We start from the raw sequence: 19,152 nt of genomic DNA on the forward strand, positions 1-19,152 counted from the left end.
TTTAAATTGAATAATTGAACGAGATATCATGCATTTTAAATGAATAGGAAGTGTTATTTTTTATATGAAAAATACTTGCTTAGATAAAAAATTCGAAAGGAAAATACTTTTAAAAGTTTTTGGCGAAAATTAAACAATTCCCCAAGATCTAACTTACATTAACAGAAAATGTACAAAATGAATTTCTTGTACATTTTGTATCATTAAAATATAATGATTCTCTAACAACCTATTGCAACATTCATTTCTATTTTATTTCTATTCTATTTCTATTTTTACTTTGAGACAAGACGCTAGATATTGCTATTGAATGCTTTCAGAAATTAGTTTTTCTACTGTTTGCATTAGTTTGGTACATGTTACATATACTCTATCGCAAATCAACTATTTCATGACATTTCATGTATGATTTTTTACGTGGGACATATCTAGCATGTTAGAAGAGTCCCAGGTGTATGCTGTCCGATGTTGAGTCGCGTTTTGTAAAAGTTTCATTCATCACAACTATGGTCGGTAGTATCCGTGAATATGAACTGCAATATGTCAAACTATACAAACAAATTTTGCATTCTTTTTTTGTTCATTTGTAAGGCATATTTATTTTCTGTGTTGTTTATTATACAATTCTGTACTGCTTATTTTATCGCACTAAATCGTTCTGATATTTTTTATTTAATTTGTCCTAAATAAAATATAAAATATATCATGCAATCCTACATAAAGAAAGTCAATATTTTTCTCAAAAGTGTAAAGTTCAATTTATGCAGAAAAGAAGTGTTATTTTTATGTTATTTTCTCTAAATCCGTCTATTTTGAATAAATACATTTTGCAAGCAAGAATTGACAATCATTTACTGCAGCGATTCTGTCGCTACTACCACGCGGAATTTTCGCGTCGTGATTCCTCTCCGAGGTTGTAAGGCTCAGATCGAACGCGGTTGCTCGCGACGCTGTCCACCAACTTAATATTAAACAACTTGTTCTAATTAAATGTTCGTTCGTTGTTCGATGATCGTGTATAATTGCCTGACTATTCGACTCGCTAGTTTTTTGAGATTTCGTCCGCTGCTCCCTCTACCGTACAAGTTTAAATTATCAGTCAGTGTCCCCCTTCGAGTATCATCCACACTCTCTTCTGCGTCCGAGGTGCGCATTCGTCTCGAAAGGGTGGGAAGATGATCCTGCACAGACCGGAAACCTTCCAAGTCCCTCGGTGAAATTTTTAAGTGCACGGTTCGATGTCCTGCTGCGTGCACATGTTGGACCGACCCTTAAGAAATACCTCGTTTACAACACGCGATGGCTATTGAGGACATCGAAATTAAATATTTTAAAGACCATTGCGTTGAAGGTCGCGAAAGTTTACGAAATTACTTAAAACGTCTTAATTTCAAAAATAGCTTTTTCATCACGAACTTGTAATGACAAAGTCTTCGAAAACCCCAAGTTTTAATTGTTCCGTCGGTCGGAACAGATTGACTGTTAATTTTGACGACCTTGAAATTTGTTGCCCAGATTAATCAGTCAACAATTACTTCCTTATATATGTTATGATCACTCGGCATTAATTTTTAAGATATTTATGAATATATATTTATGGTTGTTAACAGACAAACTTCACTGATTTAAATGATGTTTGGACTTTTAAACATATTTATGGCATATTTTATTTAAAATTATATTAATCTGCATTGCGAAAATAAACTAAAAAAATCAAACTTAACCAAAGAAGCGGGTATGTTAATATAACATGACCTAACTTGATCCAACGTAATCAATAGGTTATTAAATTAGGTTTCGCAGATTTCCAAGCTGCTAATGGCAGCTGATTACACGGGTCGAAGTTTAACATTACGGAAATCGTTTAAATTTAATCTTTAAGTTTAACCTTTGAACATATTTGTTATCTACCGCCGTGATAAGTTGACAGAAGTGTCTGTAACTTATTCTATGTAATTGAAACATAGATTAAATCAGGTTGAATAATTATATCAGATGAGTGGTAACTATGATTGCCTAAGTGAATAAAGCTGTAATCATAAAATATATCTTATCGATACAGGCAATAGAACATAAAGCCACTAGATTAAGAATATGGAAGCCTCAGAAAATGTTATATTTAAATAATAAAAAATAATTTTATTTTTTTACACGATAACTGAAATTTGACTAATTACTATTAATAATTATTCACATAATATTTAATATAAAATGTTGTTTAGTTTTTTATCCTGAACCGTTAGGTTCTTTAGTTATAAAAATCAAACAAAGAAACTTTAATAATATTTTTATCTGCGCAACTCGGAGGAGAACTGAAGAATTTCACAAAAAGTAGCTATATCTTCAAACGGCAAAAATCTTAAATGATATTAAAGGGAGAAAATATATCAGTCTTATTTACTACACAGAGAAAAACCTGTTAACTTAACTCGTAATGTTATGTTACCTATCTTTTGACGGTCGCACGGCTACAACTATGGAGGGAAGGAATTCAAGTGAAATGTTACGAACTGCAATGGTTATTATTGATTCTGATAAAAGCAGGAATTTAGGAAAAATAGTAGACGTAAGATGAAATCATGACGAATTTTGTTTAATTAATGACACTACTCACGTGCAAAAGATGCAATGTCTTAAAAAATCAAATAATTCAAAAATAAAATAACGAAACTATGCAATAAATAATCAGAACATAAGATTCAATGTTGCGGATCACGACGAACCTCGCGTGCAGGCTCTAAATAAAACACAACCATGACATTATAATTACTAGATTGAACAATGAAAACGCTAGTGCACCGTTATACATAAGAAAATGAAATATAAATCAAGATTTTCGCTTAATAGTACATTAGGCAGACAAATGGAAAGAGTAAAAGTAAAGAAATTAACTTCGCACGGTACTTATTACACTCCGTTGAATGTGAATAGAGTATGGATCTCGATGTTTGAAGTTTCGCTAGAGGGAGCGGACTACTACTGCGATTAACTGATCTCAAATCTTAATTCCGCCGTAAATTCTTTACGTATCATTGCTTTCGACTGACTGATCTTTATAGTTTTGAAAACTTGTATAGTCCGCCGACAATCTTCGCGTCTCAAACAAACATGGGAAAGGAAGAAGAAAGAGCAAGTACTGGAAAGAAGAGAAACTCAGGATACAAAAATTTGTTCTAATTTATCGCAGAAAAATTTAAGTTTAAATAAATTATTATTAATAATTGTTATTATTCTATGCGAATAGTGAGCTATCTCCCAGCTAGTCTTACAAAAATTTGATAATTCTTCGTTGTATTACATATCTTTCTAAAAAAGACATATAATTATGTATGTGTTATCAAAATTAAAAAATATCTGTCCGTATCAGTGATATAATATAATTTCATGCCAAAGCATACGAAGATACTTATGATTCTAAGTATAAATTACACAAAGAAATTACACAAGAAATGGAAAAAACGGAATAATTAAAGTGCGAAACGGAAGTATATTTAATTGGTATTTAGTCCAAGACTATCCTTTTCTCGGCGTGTCCTCAAGACGGCCATCTTCACCCCTTCTCGGAAAACTGATGTGACCCCCCAGTAAATTATGGGGCCTGCGTCGCCACTGACATCAATTGCGATGCCCGCCACGTAACCAACCGAACCCCTAACAGAGTTGAATTTTGTTCCATTCCATTCGGAACAAAAACCTATTTAAACCAAGTTTAATTAACTTCTCAATTCGAAGTCACCGGGATTAGGGTCTTAAAGGTTGTTATAGAACTAGTAAAGATCCTCATCTTTAATGGCTTACTTCAATAGCTATTGACGCATCATAAACACAAAATAGCTAATTAAAGGTCTCGTTAGACCGAGTAACTCCAAGTCGGTTACTCCGATGGGTGTCTCCCATGACCTCACCACTTCAACATCGAAATCAGCCAGCAGATTCGCTGGCTGTTGCTTCAAGAAATAATTTATACGTATACATTTATTGCAATACTTTGCAAATAGTGACCAGTGTCGAAAAATCGTAAAATCAGTATCAACTAAACATATGTAAAGATTGTAAATGAATTACTCGTAGAGATTTCGAAGATTTTTAATCAATTGATTGTCACAAGGTATCTCTCTCAACTGCCCTCTCAAAAAATCCTAGGGCTTCTCGAAAACACCTCCTCATCCCTCCTTCGGTAGCCCAGTACTGCGTGCTAGGGAGAGGATGGCGCCAACGTATTGCGAGACTGCGTTATGTAATATCATAAACTATAAATTAGAAGTAGTTATTTTACAAACCCATTTTCAGCAATAGCAGTATTTAAAACTGATTAGTATATTATTAATTAGATAAATAGAACATTTCCTAGCAGACCTAAATCGGCGAAATTGTAATAACTATTAAAAAGCTTCCATGATAAATAGTGTTGTTGCTTCATTTACTGCGATAAGTAGAATATCGTTGATGTTGTATAAGTACTAAGAATAACATATGGAATATATTTATGTGGCAACAAAACTGACTCAACTTTCTCAGAATTCTTATTCGAAACAAAGATAAGTCGAAAATCACCTGTGGCTCTATAGTTAGTACTAAAGTCAGGATACTCTATGCTACAAGATAATATCATAAACTATTTTTAAGCTGAGGCTTTAGCTTAAAACCACTTTAGCGTGGTAAAGACATTTTTATTTAACACTTTTCAAATAATTGGTAATTGCTATCAATTATCGATAAACCATACGCACATCTCTATTCTATACTACGCTACCACGAAAAAAATAAGAAAAATGAATTCATCGATCATAATAGAAATAGAAGAATAAACTGAGTTCTGGATTCAAGTACTTCTTTATCCAGATAATTCTCTATTTCCACGCTAAACCTTTCCTCCGTAGCTTCTGCAGCCGCTACTGAATTAACTCGATTCAATTAAATATCATCCAGTTGCTATTGCCATCTCAAATCAATCTTAAGGTGCGAAACTCTGATCTGTTCGAGATAGATCGATACTATCTTCACGATACTGTGCCACGTCATCAGAGTACGACATATCCGTTGTTTCTCCTATGGGCTGTTTGTCGATTTCAATCTCTCTGCAGAAGAATTTTAACAATTTTTTCTCTCGACATTAAAAGAAACGACGAGTAATTTGTACTCATACTCGTTTTTTTTTATTTTTTTTTTTAGTGACACGTCTGCAAGCATAAAACTCTCATTTCGTTGTACTACTTTTAAGCATTTAAGTAGTAACGTAACCTACTTTTAAACAGTAACATAAAGAGTAACATAAAGTCCTCAAAAGAACCTATTAGTATTGTGGTGGCCCTCCGACACTTGTCACTAGAGGGACAACAAGACCCACAATTTCCCGAAGGCACACGGTTTCTGTCGCAGCCACCACGCGGAATTTTCGCGTCGTTGATTCCTCTCCGAGGTTGTAAGGCTCAGATCGAACGCGGTTGCTCGCGACGATGTCCGCCAACTTAATATTGGACAGCTTGTTCTAACTAAATGTTCGTTCGTTTACGTTTCTCTCACAATTCGACCGTTTCTGTGAGAGGTTGTTCGTTCGTTGATCGTGTGTGAGCGACTGACGTTTGACTCGTTAGTTTTTTAGGAGTTTGTCCACTGCTCCCTCCACCGTGCAGGGGGTGGACACTGTTGGAATTTGCCGAAACGATGCAAATTACTGTGGCGGCTACGATTCCGGGTATTTTCTAATCGTAAATTTCCTAAAGAAATAACAATGCGTTCCTACGACACAGCGCAGGTCTGGTCACCGCGGGTTAGCACTTGACGACCAGGCCCGCGCGGTTCCTAAACCCGATACCCGTCTGGTTTGTGTCCATCATCTGGGCCAAGCAATTGTTTCCTTTAAGATTTCGTCGCGACTGAGCATTGCCTCGTCTGTGCATCTATCCTTTTCATTCTGGGATTTCCCATCCTTTTCTATACGCATTTTTAAGGGACGACATTTTCGTCCTCGCGACAGTTCGATTCGGACAGTTCGGTTAGAACGACGCAAGCATACAGTTCGGTTAGAACGACGCTAGCATACAGTTCGGTTAGAACAGTTCGGCGAGAACACCCTGTTCGTTAGAACAACCTCCATATTCGTTAAGAATTGTGAGGTCAATTAGAGTTTCGTTAGAGTCGCGTAGCGACGCGAAAGGAATTGTAGCCATAGCACCGCCCTCAACATTAAGAACTGTTATTTTATCGTTGTTTCACTATTGTTGACTATTGTTGATTGTTATATATTAAATTGAGAGCAAAAAAGGTTGAGTGCGATTACTTACTCCCGTCACATTGCCCTCATTACCAATCAGTGTTCTCCTTCGAGTATCGTCCACACCCTCTTGTGCGCCCGAGGCGCGCATTCGTCTCAAAAGAGTGAGAAGATACCTGTCCCTAACATCCCCGCGTCTAAGACAGGGTCTGCTAGGTAGCTTTACTGACGAGTCTGTTGGTATTATTAGGAATCCCTCTTTATATATTTCCTTATAGAAAATCTGTAAGATTAAACTTGTTATCTGAAAAAGATGAATCGAAACCGCTTTTGAAAACAGAAGAACCGGGGGTGAGGCTTACACTGATTACCAATTAAAGCAGATGAAGATGTCCGATAATAAGTGTTTAAAATTCACTGATCACCAAATAGCTCAATGTTGAACAGTAATCGTTAAGTATATCTAAGCAAACAAATAGTAAACTTCCATGACAATTTAAGTAACCGTGGTATCTATATCTTAGTAATTGGCCTTTTCAAATAAAAATTATTGTCATAGGAATAAAAATCGCCGCCGACTTTCATTATTAGATGGTTTGGCGATCCGCATGGTGAACATTTGACTAATTCGAAATTACAAAATGTTTAATTATAGAGAGGACAATATCAAGCTTGTTTCAGTTCGTGAAATCGTTACAAGTAAACTTAAAATGTTCCTGGTTCATAACATTTTGATGACGACTATAAGTACAAATCAGCTCGTACTATATATTTTATAACTGTGAGTAGAAGAACTTGCCAGTAAATGAAATTAATTAATACATAGATTTATGGCAAAGTTAATCCAGAGAAATGTCCAATTACTATCTTTGAATACAATCTTATTGAAACTGGCTACTTCTTGCAATCACTATAGGAGCAGTCTGGACAGAAATTTTGTATTTTCCTTAGTAATATTTCCTAAATTTTTAAAATTGTTCTGCTGTTACTTATATTAGAAGCAACAAACTGTTAACCCGTCAACCATTTCTGTCCTATTACTTCACCTTTGACGATATAGGGAAGCAATCTCTTCCACATCGATCTCTTCGATTGGAGTGTACTTTTGTAGCCTGCTACTTCTATGCATTTGAACGAGAGAACTAAGTAATTTCCTTAACAAAGGAATCGACAAAGTGGAAGAGCAGCTCGCGTTGCCAACGGCGAAACACCTCAATGGTACACGAAACCGACTTAATTTACACTATTCAAATCGAACCAACTTAACTAAGAAAATAAACTGACTTAGTCTAAAATACTCGAATTGGACCGTCTTATTTTCATAAACATGTCACGTCTCAGTGCAGAACTATCGTCTCGTCTTCCCTCGCTGAGGATGCAAGCTTCAGATTCAACGTGTTCGTACACGGCGCTGTCCACTAAACTAATTTTGGACAGCTTGTTTTCGACTAGGCCTTTCCCGATCGTATGGAAGTGTTCAAGATCATATACTAGTGACTGATTCGTTCGTTCGTGTGCTCTTACGAAACGTGCTTTTTTTGTAAGAAGGCTCGATTCAATTTTGTTTTGTTACTTATTCGCTTGTTTGTCAATAACTGTTTCGTCGATTGATAATTTTTTTAAAGTTCATCCGCTGTTCCCTTCACCATACAGAGGTGGACACTGTTAGCATTTGCCAAACTGACGCAAATTACCAATCAGCGTGTTTTTTCGGGTACTGTCGCGCGGTACAAAGCGCGCGTTTGGTTCAAGAGGGTAAAAAAGCACATACACGGACGTAAAACATTCGAATTCCCTCGATGACATTATGGAAATTTCCCAAAGGTCAAGATTTTGGTCCAAGTCCTACAAGTGCGAACACATATTAAATCGACTCTTAGGAAATAACTCGTTTATAACACGCTGTAGCTAGTTAAGGGCGTTAAAACTAAATTTCTAAGGAGTATTACGTTAAAACTCGCGGTAGTTAACGAAATAGTAGTTAACCTGAAACATTTTAATTTCAAACATAGGTTTTTAGTCACGAACGTGTAACAAATGTAGCCTTGAAAATCATGAAAACGTTTTGTTGTTCCGTGGAACAAAGGGTAAGCAATCAATGTAGCTGTATATGTAGACTTATTATTAACTTTATACCGACCTTTTATTAGCGCTGGCGCTAGGCTAACGATAGCGGCCGAGTCTCAACGCGACACTACCCAATAATCGTGTTGTGTACTACAATGGCGGTCGTCGCGAAAGAGTGGTTCTGATCGGATGACGCCTAATGCGGACCGGGAACGTCTGTCATACGTAGATGTATACTTTTTATACGCAAATGTATAGAAAAATGCATTAACACTTAACCAGAACAATAATTCCTAATTAAATTAAGTTTTTCAAAATCTTTTTGCACAGCTTGATTTCTGCTTAATGATAGTTTACGAGATATTTCATGCAATATGTTTTCCAGATTTAATTTTAAGACTGGAATACTCGAAACGTGAATATAAATTGTAATAAAAGGAATAATTGTTAAGTAATATTTCGATAACTTCATATCGCGATAGTTCTAGAAAAATGAAAAATTCTTATTACGGAATACTTCCTTTGTCAGATCGATTAACCATATGTAGGCTTATCCTCCTGTCTTTTAGTCAGAATTTCCTGAAGTTATTCAATGAACTTACAAATAATAAAAAGGAACTATCGACGATTACAATGAGTAAACGCTTATTAATTACTTAATTCAAGCGGGCCTTATATAATCACAAATACAATATTCTTCTGTTTCGATTACAAATGCCGGACTATCTCCTTAATCATCCCTGAGCGGTCTTCAATTTACCCTTTGTAGTTGCTCAAACGAAGAGCTGGTTAAAGTTCGAACGTGGAACCGTATATTATTTTATATATTATTTATAATTGTTGATTAGTTCATTGTGTGTAAGGATCGCAAATGAATTAGTCGACTAGGTTGCGAAGAGAACTGTTTTATCTCTCTCAACTGATCTCTCTAAACATCCTAGGGCTCCTCGAAGGCGTCTCCTCATCCCTCCTTCGGTGGCCCCCAGGCCCAGGGCTGCGTACTGGGGAGGGGGTGGTGCCAACGCATCGCAGAGCGATTATCTCCGTCCTTCTTTGTCCGCTGTCGGGGCTCCGCGACGCGAGAAGCGATATTAACTTATATGTGTATATATTTGTTTATTTATTTATTTACTTTTATGTATTTGACGCCTTGTGAAAACGTTAAAAGAATCCAATTTACTCATTCAAACAACAAACAAATGCCCAATGCAACTTTTGTATAGCAACAATTCGAGAATCGAAATATACTATATAGTGGCTTTTACCGAAACTATTTTATTTTTACTATTATATATATCACGTATCACAAATATTTACAGACAAAAATTAAAACTTATGTAATGAAAGCAAAACGTGCATTAACGTGTAAAATTATAAAAACTTGTCGTAGTGAAATGAAAATTTGATTATAAGGAAGCATCGATCGGTGTTAAATTATTACGTTCAGTCGTTAAATTCAAATAAACTGAATTGCTTGAATTTTAAATATATCAATGAATTTTTGTTGCAGGTCAAATAACTCCAGAACCAATGCCAGAATTTTTAGCTCCTTTGGAGAATCACACAGTCGTTCAAGGTCGTGACGTCTTCTTCACTTGCGTCGTCAATAATTTACATTCATATAAGGTATTCTTCATTATATTTTCCTCATTGTTTACATATCTATATTTTATTAATGACTAGTTTTTACACCCCTATCGCACGCCTACTTAATACTATAACTTATATAGAAGCACTTTTATGAACGAAAATCGTTTTTCTTAAAATATTTAATGCATTTAGTTGTTTATTTATTTCTATCTACTGATGATATTTTAATATTGCCAAATTTCTGCTTTTACCATATTTATAATATATTAACAGAAAGCAGAGAATCGTTGCATTGCAATGTATTTTAGACAACCATTTGAAGATCTCACTTATGTATTTCGTAGAAAAATTTAAATTGAATATGTTTTCAAAATAAATTATTTTCCTTTCTTAATTACTAGCCAAATTATATAACTCCAATCGAATAACTTTAACAATAATGCTACAAATATGATACGATATGATATGTAATATGATATGTAACAAAAAGGTATTTACATACACGCAGACTAATGCAATTACGATTGACGTTGCAATATTGTTAGGGATATACGATAGTACGCGCAGCCTATTTATTAGATATGTCAAATCTACCATATCCGAGCATTCCATTATTTGAATATATGCTAGTACTCAAATAGTATAATAGTCCTTGCCTATACTTTTTCTTATCCAAACAACTATAGACGTACTATAATATTAGGCAACAAGGTTAGAGTTAGAGTTAAATATTATTAGAACAAAAATTAAAGAATATTGAAATTGCAATTGAATAATACTATAGTAAGAACCAAATATCGTTTAAGTAATGTAATATCATATGCAGAAATGTCTTCGCTTTACCAAATTGATCGCACGTCGCGTCATCATTCCTTATACCATCAAGGAAGCGCACGCTAACTTACCGATTCCTTTTAAACTTTGAAATAGAGGATTTAGGTATAAGATAAGATTATTAATTAACGTGAAAACCAGGCATGCGGACACGAAACATGGATTAAAAATTTACTTCGAAATAAGTCCCATACTCGCTTAACTATTTCATCGCAACAGGCCTAGAACATTCACCTGGCTACTATATAATACACGTATGTGCAATAGTATCAACATTTATTTCTAAGGGTGTTAGATCATGAAGAATATTTCAAGAATATTGTTTGCTACTATTATTTATTTTTTACGGCTTCATGTAATTTATTTATAACCATACTTAAAGACATGTATATAATTATTAATGTTATTACGAAGATTAGGCATTCGCACACTACAATATATTATAGAATGTAATCTTTCTTAAGTAAATTTTTGTAAATGTGTTTTTAGGTAGCTTGGATGAAATCCGATTCTCGAGCGATTCTAGCAATACACACGCATCTAATTGCGCATAATCCACGGCTGTCAGTTACGCACAATGGACATAATACATGGATGTTGCACGTATCAAATGTCCAAAAAAACGATTCCGGTGCCTACATGTGCCAAGTGAATACAGAACCTATGCGAAGTCAGGTGAGTCTAAACTTATACACTTTTATTTTTTATTGTGCTTTACTATGTCTAACTATAATACAAACAAAAGAGATTTCACTTACTATCAAGTTGAATTGGATGTGCGTTTGCAAAGGTGCTGGATCATACGTAGAATACGATCATAGAGCGGGCAGAACAGTCCCGGCGGTAACATTGGATTACGCATCTCTATGCGCCCTGTAATCGGTTACTATTTCACCATTAATAACTCGTTAACAAAGTTAAAACGAATATTTTCAGAAAAGAAATGCATTTCTTAAAATCATCTCAAGAGTCAGCTTGTATATAGCTAAAGGATATCTTTATTATTTTACATTTCATTAGTTTGGCAGGTACGTTGCTTCTTACTGAGGACTTCAATCATTGATTTAAATCATTATTTTCACCATTCATGGATTAGCTATTTTCCAAATTAATGTATTAAAACATGCATTTAAATAATATTTGCAGAAATATATTCAATAGCAGCATATTCGTATGTATTGCGCAATTAATGTTGCTGATGTATAACTGCTTTAAAAGAACAAGAAGCCGCACTCTAGGTAGGTTTGAGACACACTGAGAGTACATTAAAATTTGTTTTATGTCATTTTTAAATAGAAGGGTTTACACACGTTAGCTCTGATCGTAGATTAGTCCCGTTCGTAAACTGGAAGGTGCATCTTTTGCACTCGTTAAATTAAAAGAATCAAATATATTCCGCCCCCTTTTTTTTACATTTAAGTTCTAGAATATAAGAAGTAATAAAAATAGTAAATACTATATAATCTAGATTTTTAACTGTGCTTTTCTTTTCCCATAATAGAAAACAATAGATTTAAAAATGGAAATAGAAAAAGATACAAACGGAACACAAATGGAATTACAATTTAGAAATAGAAATCTGTGGAGAATAGAGAAATACAATAATAAATGAAGAAAAATTATTTATCGACTTATAACCTTGTTTCAATCATTTATCGTTTGTTTCAGTCATCAAATTCAATCTTGGAAAACTACATAGTATTACTTATTCTAAGCATACTTTACCTAACGGTTGTGAATTATGTATCTGGAAAACTGCGCGATACATATCCTGAGAATGATACCATTATCGTAAATCGAACCAAAAGTGAGGAACTCATCGTTTCCCCATCTATATGTATATCCCCCATTTTAAATCAATAACTATATAGATGAAAATAAGGAGAAATTTATGATTAGGAAAATGTTCAACGTGATAGCTAAAATTATCATTTTTCATGCACCAAAATTCATTACAGCTGACATTCAGTAATATATATGTTACAAATTAATACGGTCGGACTTATAAAAATAGAAGAAGGTGTACAAAAAAAGAAGAAAACGGAATCAAACAATTAGAATTAATCTTTATTCAAGACTTTTCATTTTAATATAATATTAATATTTTTCAAATATTAAAAAATAAGGATATAATATTTGGAGTTCTACCGTACTACAATATTAATATGATGATCCATATACTGTAACTTTTTTTATACGAAATTTATTATATATTTACTAGTTAAAAGCAGAAATATTCTTCTAACAAAAGGTAGAATTATTCTTCTCACGCGATGATGGATATTTGAATTCTCCTGTAATATGTGATGAATTTTATAAACATGTTAGGACTTAATTATTTTACTTTTCACAAAACGATACAAGAACCCAAGCACTGACTATTTGTGACTTAGTGGTTATTTAAAAAACATTCAACAATTATAACATCCTTAAATTACACTACGTCAGTAATAGCATGGCAAAAATATTGTATATTCTTTATAGTTTCTGCGATTTACATTAAGCTTCACCTAATGCCAGTCACATATCGAAGTACAAAATTCATATTTCGATAACAAATAGAACAAAAAACATGAATTTATAATGTTTTGGAAACGTCTGAATGTCAGTTATAAGATTATTTAATAAAAAATATAACTTTCTAATTATAAGAAATTAGCAGGCTGGTTTACTCAATTTGATGGCGGAGTACTGATTTATTTCAAAGATAGTTCAAGTGTTTAATTAATTTCAAGTTATTAATTGATAACATCAATGGATTTATCGCAATAAATCAAGTGAAATTCAGAATGATATACACTTGTCGCATCACATATGAATTGCTGTATGTGACCATGAAATATTTAAAATAAAGTAGACCTTTTATTACACTATGATTTCCATACATCATATAAAGATATGAAAAATATGATCGTCATAGAAAATTTTAAGGTTATTACAAGTTTAAATACACACAGATATAGTATTTTAGCGACTAGCGACGAGGCACAATAGATCTTTCGCTATACACAGCTAGCACAGTTTATGGTATGTACGACAATCAAGCCATTTTCGATGAACCGTTTTAAGCTTTTAATATTTTCCAAGCGTGAAGTAATTAAATTTCTCCAACAACCTCGATAGCATATGCGACAGGCCATAAGCCGGGAATTTTTAAAAGATCTTTGAAAGCCTCTAACCGTAACAGTGAATGTACCAGACCAAATTTTTCATCGACAAATACACCCCCACCAAACACGTAACCGCGCTAAGAGTGCAAGAGGAGACGATAATTAGATGTAGACGACCAACAAAGAGTCAGTTAGCTAAGTCTGTCCAAGGAGGCAACACGCACATATCCCTTCAATATATTTTTCTTGATATCATTCAATATTTGAATATTTTTCAAAATATTTGAGCGATCCGAGATAAACTAAACATTTTTTTCTGCCACTATGTCGCGAAAGACAGGCTTATTTATCATTAAATTTCATTTTGAATAAAAAATTGTTCGAAAAAATCTCTTAAGTGTACGATAACGTTGAGGGGTGAATTTAAAGTGCTAATACTGTACTAAAGTAAATATCCCAGACAATGCACCAAATCACGTAACACTTCGAAAAGCACCAGCGTATTTCGGTGACGTCTCCAGATTCCGTAAGACCACAACAGTACTATGGTGCTGCATCGCGTGATACGCCGATACTCCAGAACGTGCTGTGGCCGCGTACCATCACAACCATAGACGAATGCGGACGTAGATGGAAGTGATGTCTCGCGACGCAAGTGATATCACAGTGTTCTTGCTATAACAAAGTTGTATTGTTGGATACTTAATGTAATAGCGGATTAATAACAATATCATTTTCTCGAAGCATGATAAGAAAATGTCTTAGCTCTGTATAATGTGTAGTATGGCGGCACTCGCCACTAGAGGGACAGCACCATTTACACTTTCCTGAAAGTACCCGATGACCCATCGTTTCCAATATATAGAAGTTCTGAACTGTCCCTAATATCCCAGCGTCTAAGGCAGGGTCTGCTAGGTAGCCTTACTGATGAGTCCACTAGCAGGCCCAGGACGAAACGTTCTTCCCCTCTCTTTTTCCTTCTTTCTTTCTTCCTACATCTTTACAGCACAACCAAACCGAAGCAGCGCAGCCGCTTCAGTAGTATGATCTTATATGAGAACATTGTAAAACACTATAAGATTATAACGAAAAACATGTAGGGCCCAATAAAAAAGAAAAAAGGAGTTGATTTTAAAATCACTTAAACGGCTCATCGATGTTACGTATATTAAAATATTTTCCCTATGAAATAAAACATTTTCGACTAATCAATTTTTTGTACTGTAAGATGTTGAGGAAAATGGAGTAACAACTCGATTGCTCAACGTTTACTGGGCGTATTTATTAATGGTTCACCCGAAGGTTCGTACAAGAATGCCTCTTAGGTCATTCGTACTAGCCTCGAGGACACCCTCAACGTCATGGCCCATTCGTATGTTTAGGCAAGGCCCCGGAGAGGGGCGATACCGCAGGGAAATGCGCACGGCCCTCGTTGACCGCCCGTGCACCCTGTTACCCCATATTTCTTACAGTACCTCTTTTTATTTTGGACAAAGGTGAATCGGTTACTTTATAAAAATTATTTTATACAAATGTATGTAGAGTGTGAATGATTTTGTTGCATGCGACTGGGTATGTATGGAAACTTAGGATGACAGGACATTTGATGGAAAATAAATATAGTATCGAGAGATTTGGCATGGTGTGAGTGAGTGAGTGAGTGAGTCAATACGTGAGGGAATGAGCGAGGTATGACGTGAATGAACATCGGGAGATTGTCGAGAAAAAAGGAAACCGGGAGTTGATGCTTAACTGCCGAATTAAACAGTAAATTTAATCAGTCAGTCTTTGTTCGGTTGTTATTTCTTTTCTTAGATTGTTATTTCCCACATAAATAGAATGACTGCGTACGACCGAGTTCGAGAAGCCGAGGTGCGAAAAAAGAGTGTTTGAAGATCGGGAACTCGAAACAAACGCGTCCGGTCCCCTCTTACGCTGAAGTCCTCTATAGTGACTGAGAGAACCCCCTTTCCAAAGGCAAATGTGGTCGAGGAGACACTCCCCACCCGAGGAATGAGTGGTGACTGGGTTACACAGCCATTACTCCCGTCCCTGAAGGACGCGTGCAATGGTCGCGTTTCTCCAAACGTCCCGGACGACCGCCGTGCAAAAACCGTGGGGCACGATAACCAAAGCTGGTCTTCTCTGCACGGGCGTCGCCGACGCTTCGGATCAGGCCTGACCCGGACGGATTGGGAGCCCCGAGTACGTCAGACCCGATACTACGGTTCGACAGATGCCAAACCATGGCCCTGGGGCGGAGCGATAGGTCCTGGCAACAGGATCGTGTGACTGAAGATGGTAAGGGTAGCGTGGACGTGACGGTGACCATTTAAGGAATACATGGAAAACGGGGTAAATCTTCGAAGCAAATGAGTTCAGTTAGAAGCCAGCAGCGAGAGAGTGCAAAGTAATTATTGATAAAAAAATAGATTAATGGCGATTGTTAATTTAATAACGTATACGTGTACGTAAAAAGTTATAAAAGTAGAAATAAATGAATGACTAAATAACTTGTAGGTGCATGTTTTTATTACTTACTCAGAACCCGAAGTTTCGTATAAAAATGTGTAGAAGGGTTCGTTGTTAGACTGATCAGACTGAGTTCACTTTTGTCTTTTATTTCTGGAGCGTCTGCACTCGGCTAGTTCTCGAGATCAACTGAACTTTTTCAGTTCTCTCGTGGGCAGCCGCGTCTGTACAAATTCTTTACGTTGCACGATTGGCTAAATCGGTGCTTCGACCTTAGCCAATCATGTATTTGTTTATATCTAGGTGCCGCCTCTTCTTGCGCCCTTAGCACGTTTATTTGGAAGGGCGGCAGCGGGTATAGTGGGGGTGTTTTGTTTCGTTAACATTTGGCAATGTAGCGGGGTTTCCGCTGGGTCTGGTTCCTCTCACGTCAAGGCTGTAGCCTCTTGACCGTAGGCCTAGATCCCTTTTTGGAAACCCTCGATTTATGGCGTCCGCGTGTGTTACTGAGGTCGTCGACTAAGGTTTATAGCTAACATGCGGAGAAAGTTCGTTAAGGACGTCTTCTCAAAAGTAACTTATTTGTGCGCATACCATAAATCGTGCTAGCTGCTTGTAGCGAAAAAGGTCTTCTATTATACCTCGATGCTAGCCGCTACAAATGTTTTCTTAGGCCGTTCGTATAATATTAGGCTCGAGGTTACCTACAGCTATGGTCCATCTGAATATTTAAACGAGACCCCAGAGAAGAGCTTAGCCGCAAGAAAATGCACTGTTACCCGATCTTTCTTACATATATTACACAATATATTTATGGACGTGGGACTTATTTCTCTTAAATAACCTACTCCTACATGTTTTGGATATAGGTTTACCTGCACATCGAACCTCTTCGCGCACCTTCGTCTATTCCTTGCAAGAGATATATAGTATGAAATTAAGACCAATAAATTATGAACAGCAGGTGATGGTTACTATCAACCAAGTATAAACTGCAATTATATAGAGTGTTCGGTAACTGGTGGTACAACCGAAAATGGGGTGATTCTAGATGAAAAAATAAATCGAAAACATGGAATAACAATTTTTCATCTGAGGCTTTATTCTCGAGAAAATCGACTTTGAATTTTCGCCAGGTACGAATGAATTTAATCATATCTCGTTAGAACGGATCTCACTGTAAATCGTTGTCTCGATGGGACATGTAAACTACGAGCACGCAATGTAATAGAATGTTTGAATGTTTTCTTACAGGAATTGTTGAAAATGTTGGCCATCCTGCCGAAAACATAATTCTGCTCTTCTAATTAAATTTCTATGAACACTTTCTAAGATATTCGATTGTCTTTAATGTATGAAAGGCTACAATAATCTTTTCTTTCAATTGCTGGTAACTTGTGATTTGCTTGGAATACATAATTGATTTAATATGACTCCATAAGTAAAAGTCAAGCAGAGTTAAGCTCAGGAAGGCGTGATGGCCAAGCTATTGTTCCAGCACAACCAATCCAATCTTGGTAATGTTATGATATACATGGTGATATCGCAAGTGTTTATCGACATAATTTCAATTGAGACAATGATCTACAGTGAGATCCGCCATATTGAGATATGATCAAGTGCACTCGTACTCAGCGAAAATTCAAAGTCGATTTTTTCAGAAAAAAAGCCTCAAATGAAAAATTGTTACTCTATATCTTCAGCTTATTTTTTCACGTAGAATCACTTTCTTTTCAGTTGTTCCGCCAGTTACCAAACACTCTGTATAACTAAATTGTAAAAATTTAAATCATAAGAAATAAATGTAAAATATAAGAAACATAAAACATGAAAATTAGGAAATATAAAATGCGTCGAACAAATATTTCAATAATAATATCTCATATTTCAATAGTAATACCTAAGCACAGAACTACGAACAGTTAAAGACTTATTAAGTACTTGAAAATTTTTCCAATCATATAGTTAATAAATGTTCAAGAACTGGAAATTGGAACAAAATGTGTTCAAAAAACAAAACATACATAAAACTATATTTATCATTCGAATAAATCAGCTGTCATGTATTAAATTAAAATATCACTGTAAAATTGCAATATCATAGTATTATACTATTACATTTAAAAAGCGAAAACAAGAAATTTATTTGTAGTTTCATTTTTTCTGTTTTTAGAATGGATATATGGAGGTGGTAATACCACCGGATATCATGGATGACGAATCTGCTGAAGGAATGGTAACCAATGAAGGTGGCAATATAAAGTTAAAATGCGTTGCAACCGGTTCACCAAAACCCACGGTTACATGGAAACGAGAAGATGGTCGGAACATTATTCTTCGAGAAGATGGACAAAAGCAATGTAAGATATTGTGGACTAGTTCATTTCTTTATTTTTTGTTCTAATTCATAGTTAACAAGTAAAGAGGATATATTCTTTCAATTACACTTGCAACCCTCTTAACCCTTTCAACTCAGCTCCAGCAATAATCCAGCCGTGGCAACATAATGATAATAATAAAAATAATAATAATAATAATAATAATAATAATAATAATAATAAGAAGAAGAAGAAGAAGAAGAAGAAGAAGGAGAAGAAGGACAACAACAACAACAATAACAACAATAACATAGGAATCGTGATCTAGACGAATTAATTAATACATCCCTTAGTGAAATATATTCCTATTTTCAAAATTCTGATCCAACTTCCAGCACACGCCGACACTTTTTCTTTTCTTTCAATCACTCGCTTCTTGCACATTCACTCATCCATTCCCATACCTTTTCTACGTGCTCTGCAATAACACTCAAGGCAATAAACAAACGCAGCTCTTGTCGCTTATGTACCTAACAAACCCGCAATA

General features: G+C 35.3%; 1 protein-coding gene across 3 annotated transcripts in view; it reads left to right on the forward strand.

Moving 5' to 3' along the window:
• The window catches only part of Dip-lambda (Dpr-interacting protein lambda), a 255,538-nt gene that overhangs the window by 217,602 nt on the left and 18,784 nt on the right, over nucleotides 1-19,152 (forward strand). For 2 of the 3 annotated variants that reach the window (XM_076909593.1, XM_076909591.1), the window contains exons 4-6: nucleotides 9,792-9,907; nucleotides 11,195-11,380; nucleotides 18,461-18,647. In XM_076909593.1, the coding sequence (XP_076765708.1) occupies nucleotides 9,792-9,907; nucleotides 11,195-11,380; nucleotides 18,461-18,647 (489 nt within the window). Of the gene's footprint in view, nucleotides 1-9,791; nucleotides 9,908-11,194; nucleotides 11,381-18,460; nucleotides 18,648-19,152 lie in introns of those variants that run through there. The other variant, XM_076909592.1, reaches the window with a different exon arrangement.

This window comes from Xylocopa sonorina, chromosome 2 (genome assembly GCF_050948175.1).
Source record: "Xylocopa sonorina isolate GNS202 chromosome 2, iyXylSono1_principal, whole genome shotgun sequence".
Lineage (NCBI taxonomy): Eukaryota > Metazoa > Arthropoda > Insecta > Hymenoptera > Apidae > Xylocopa > Xylocopa sonorina.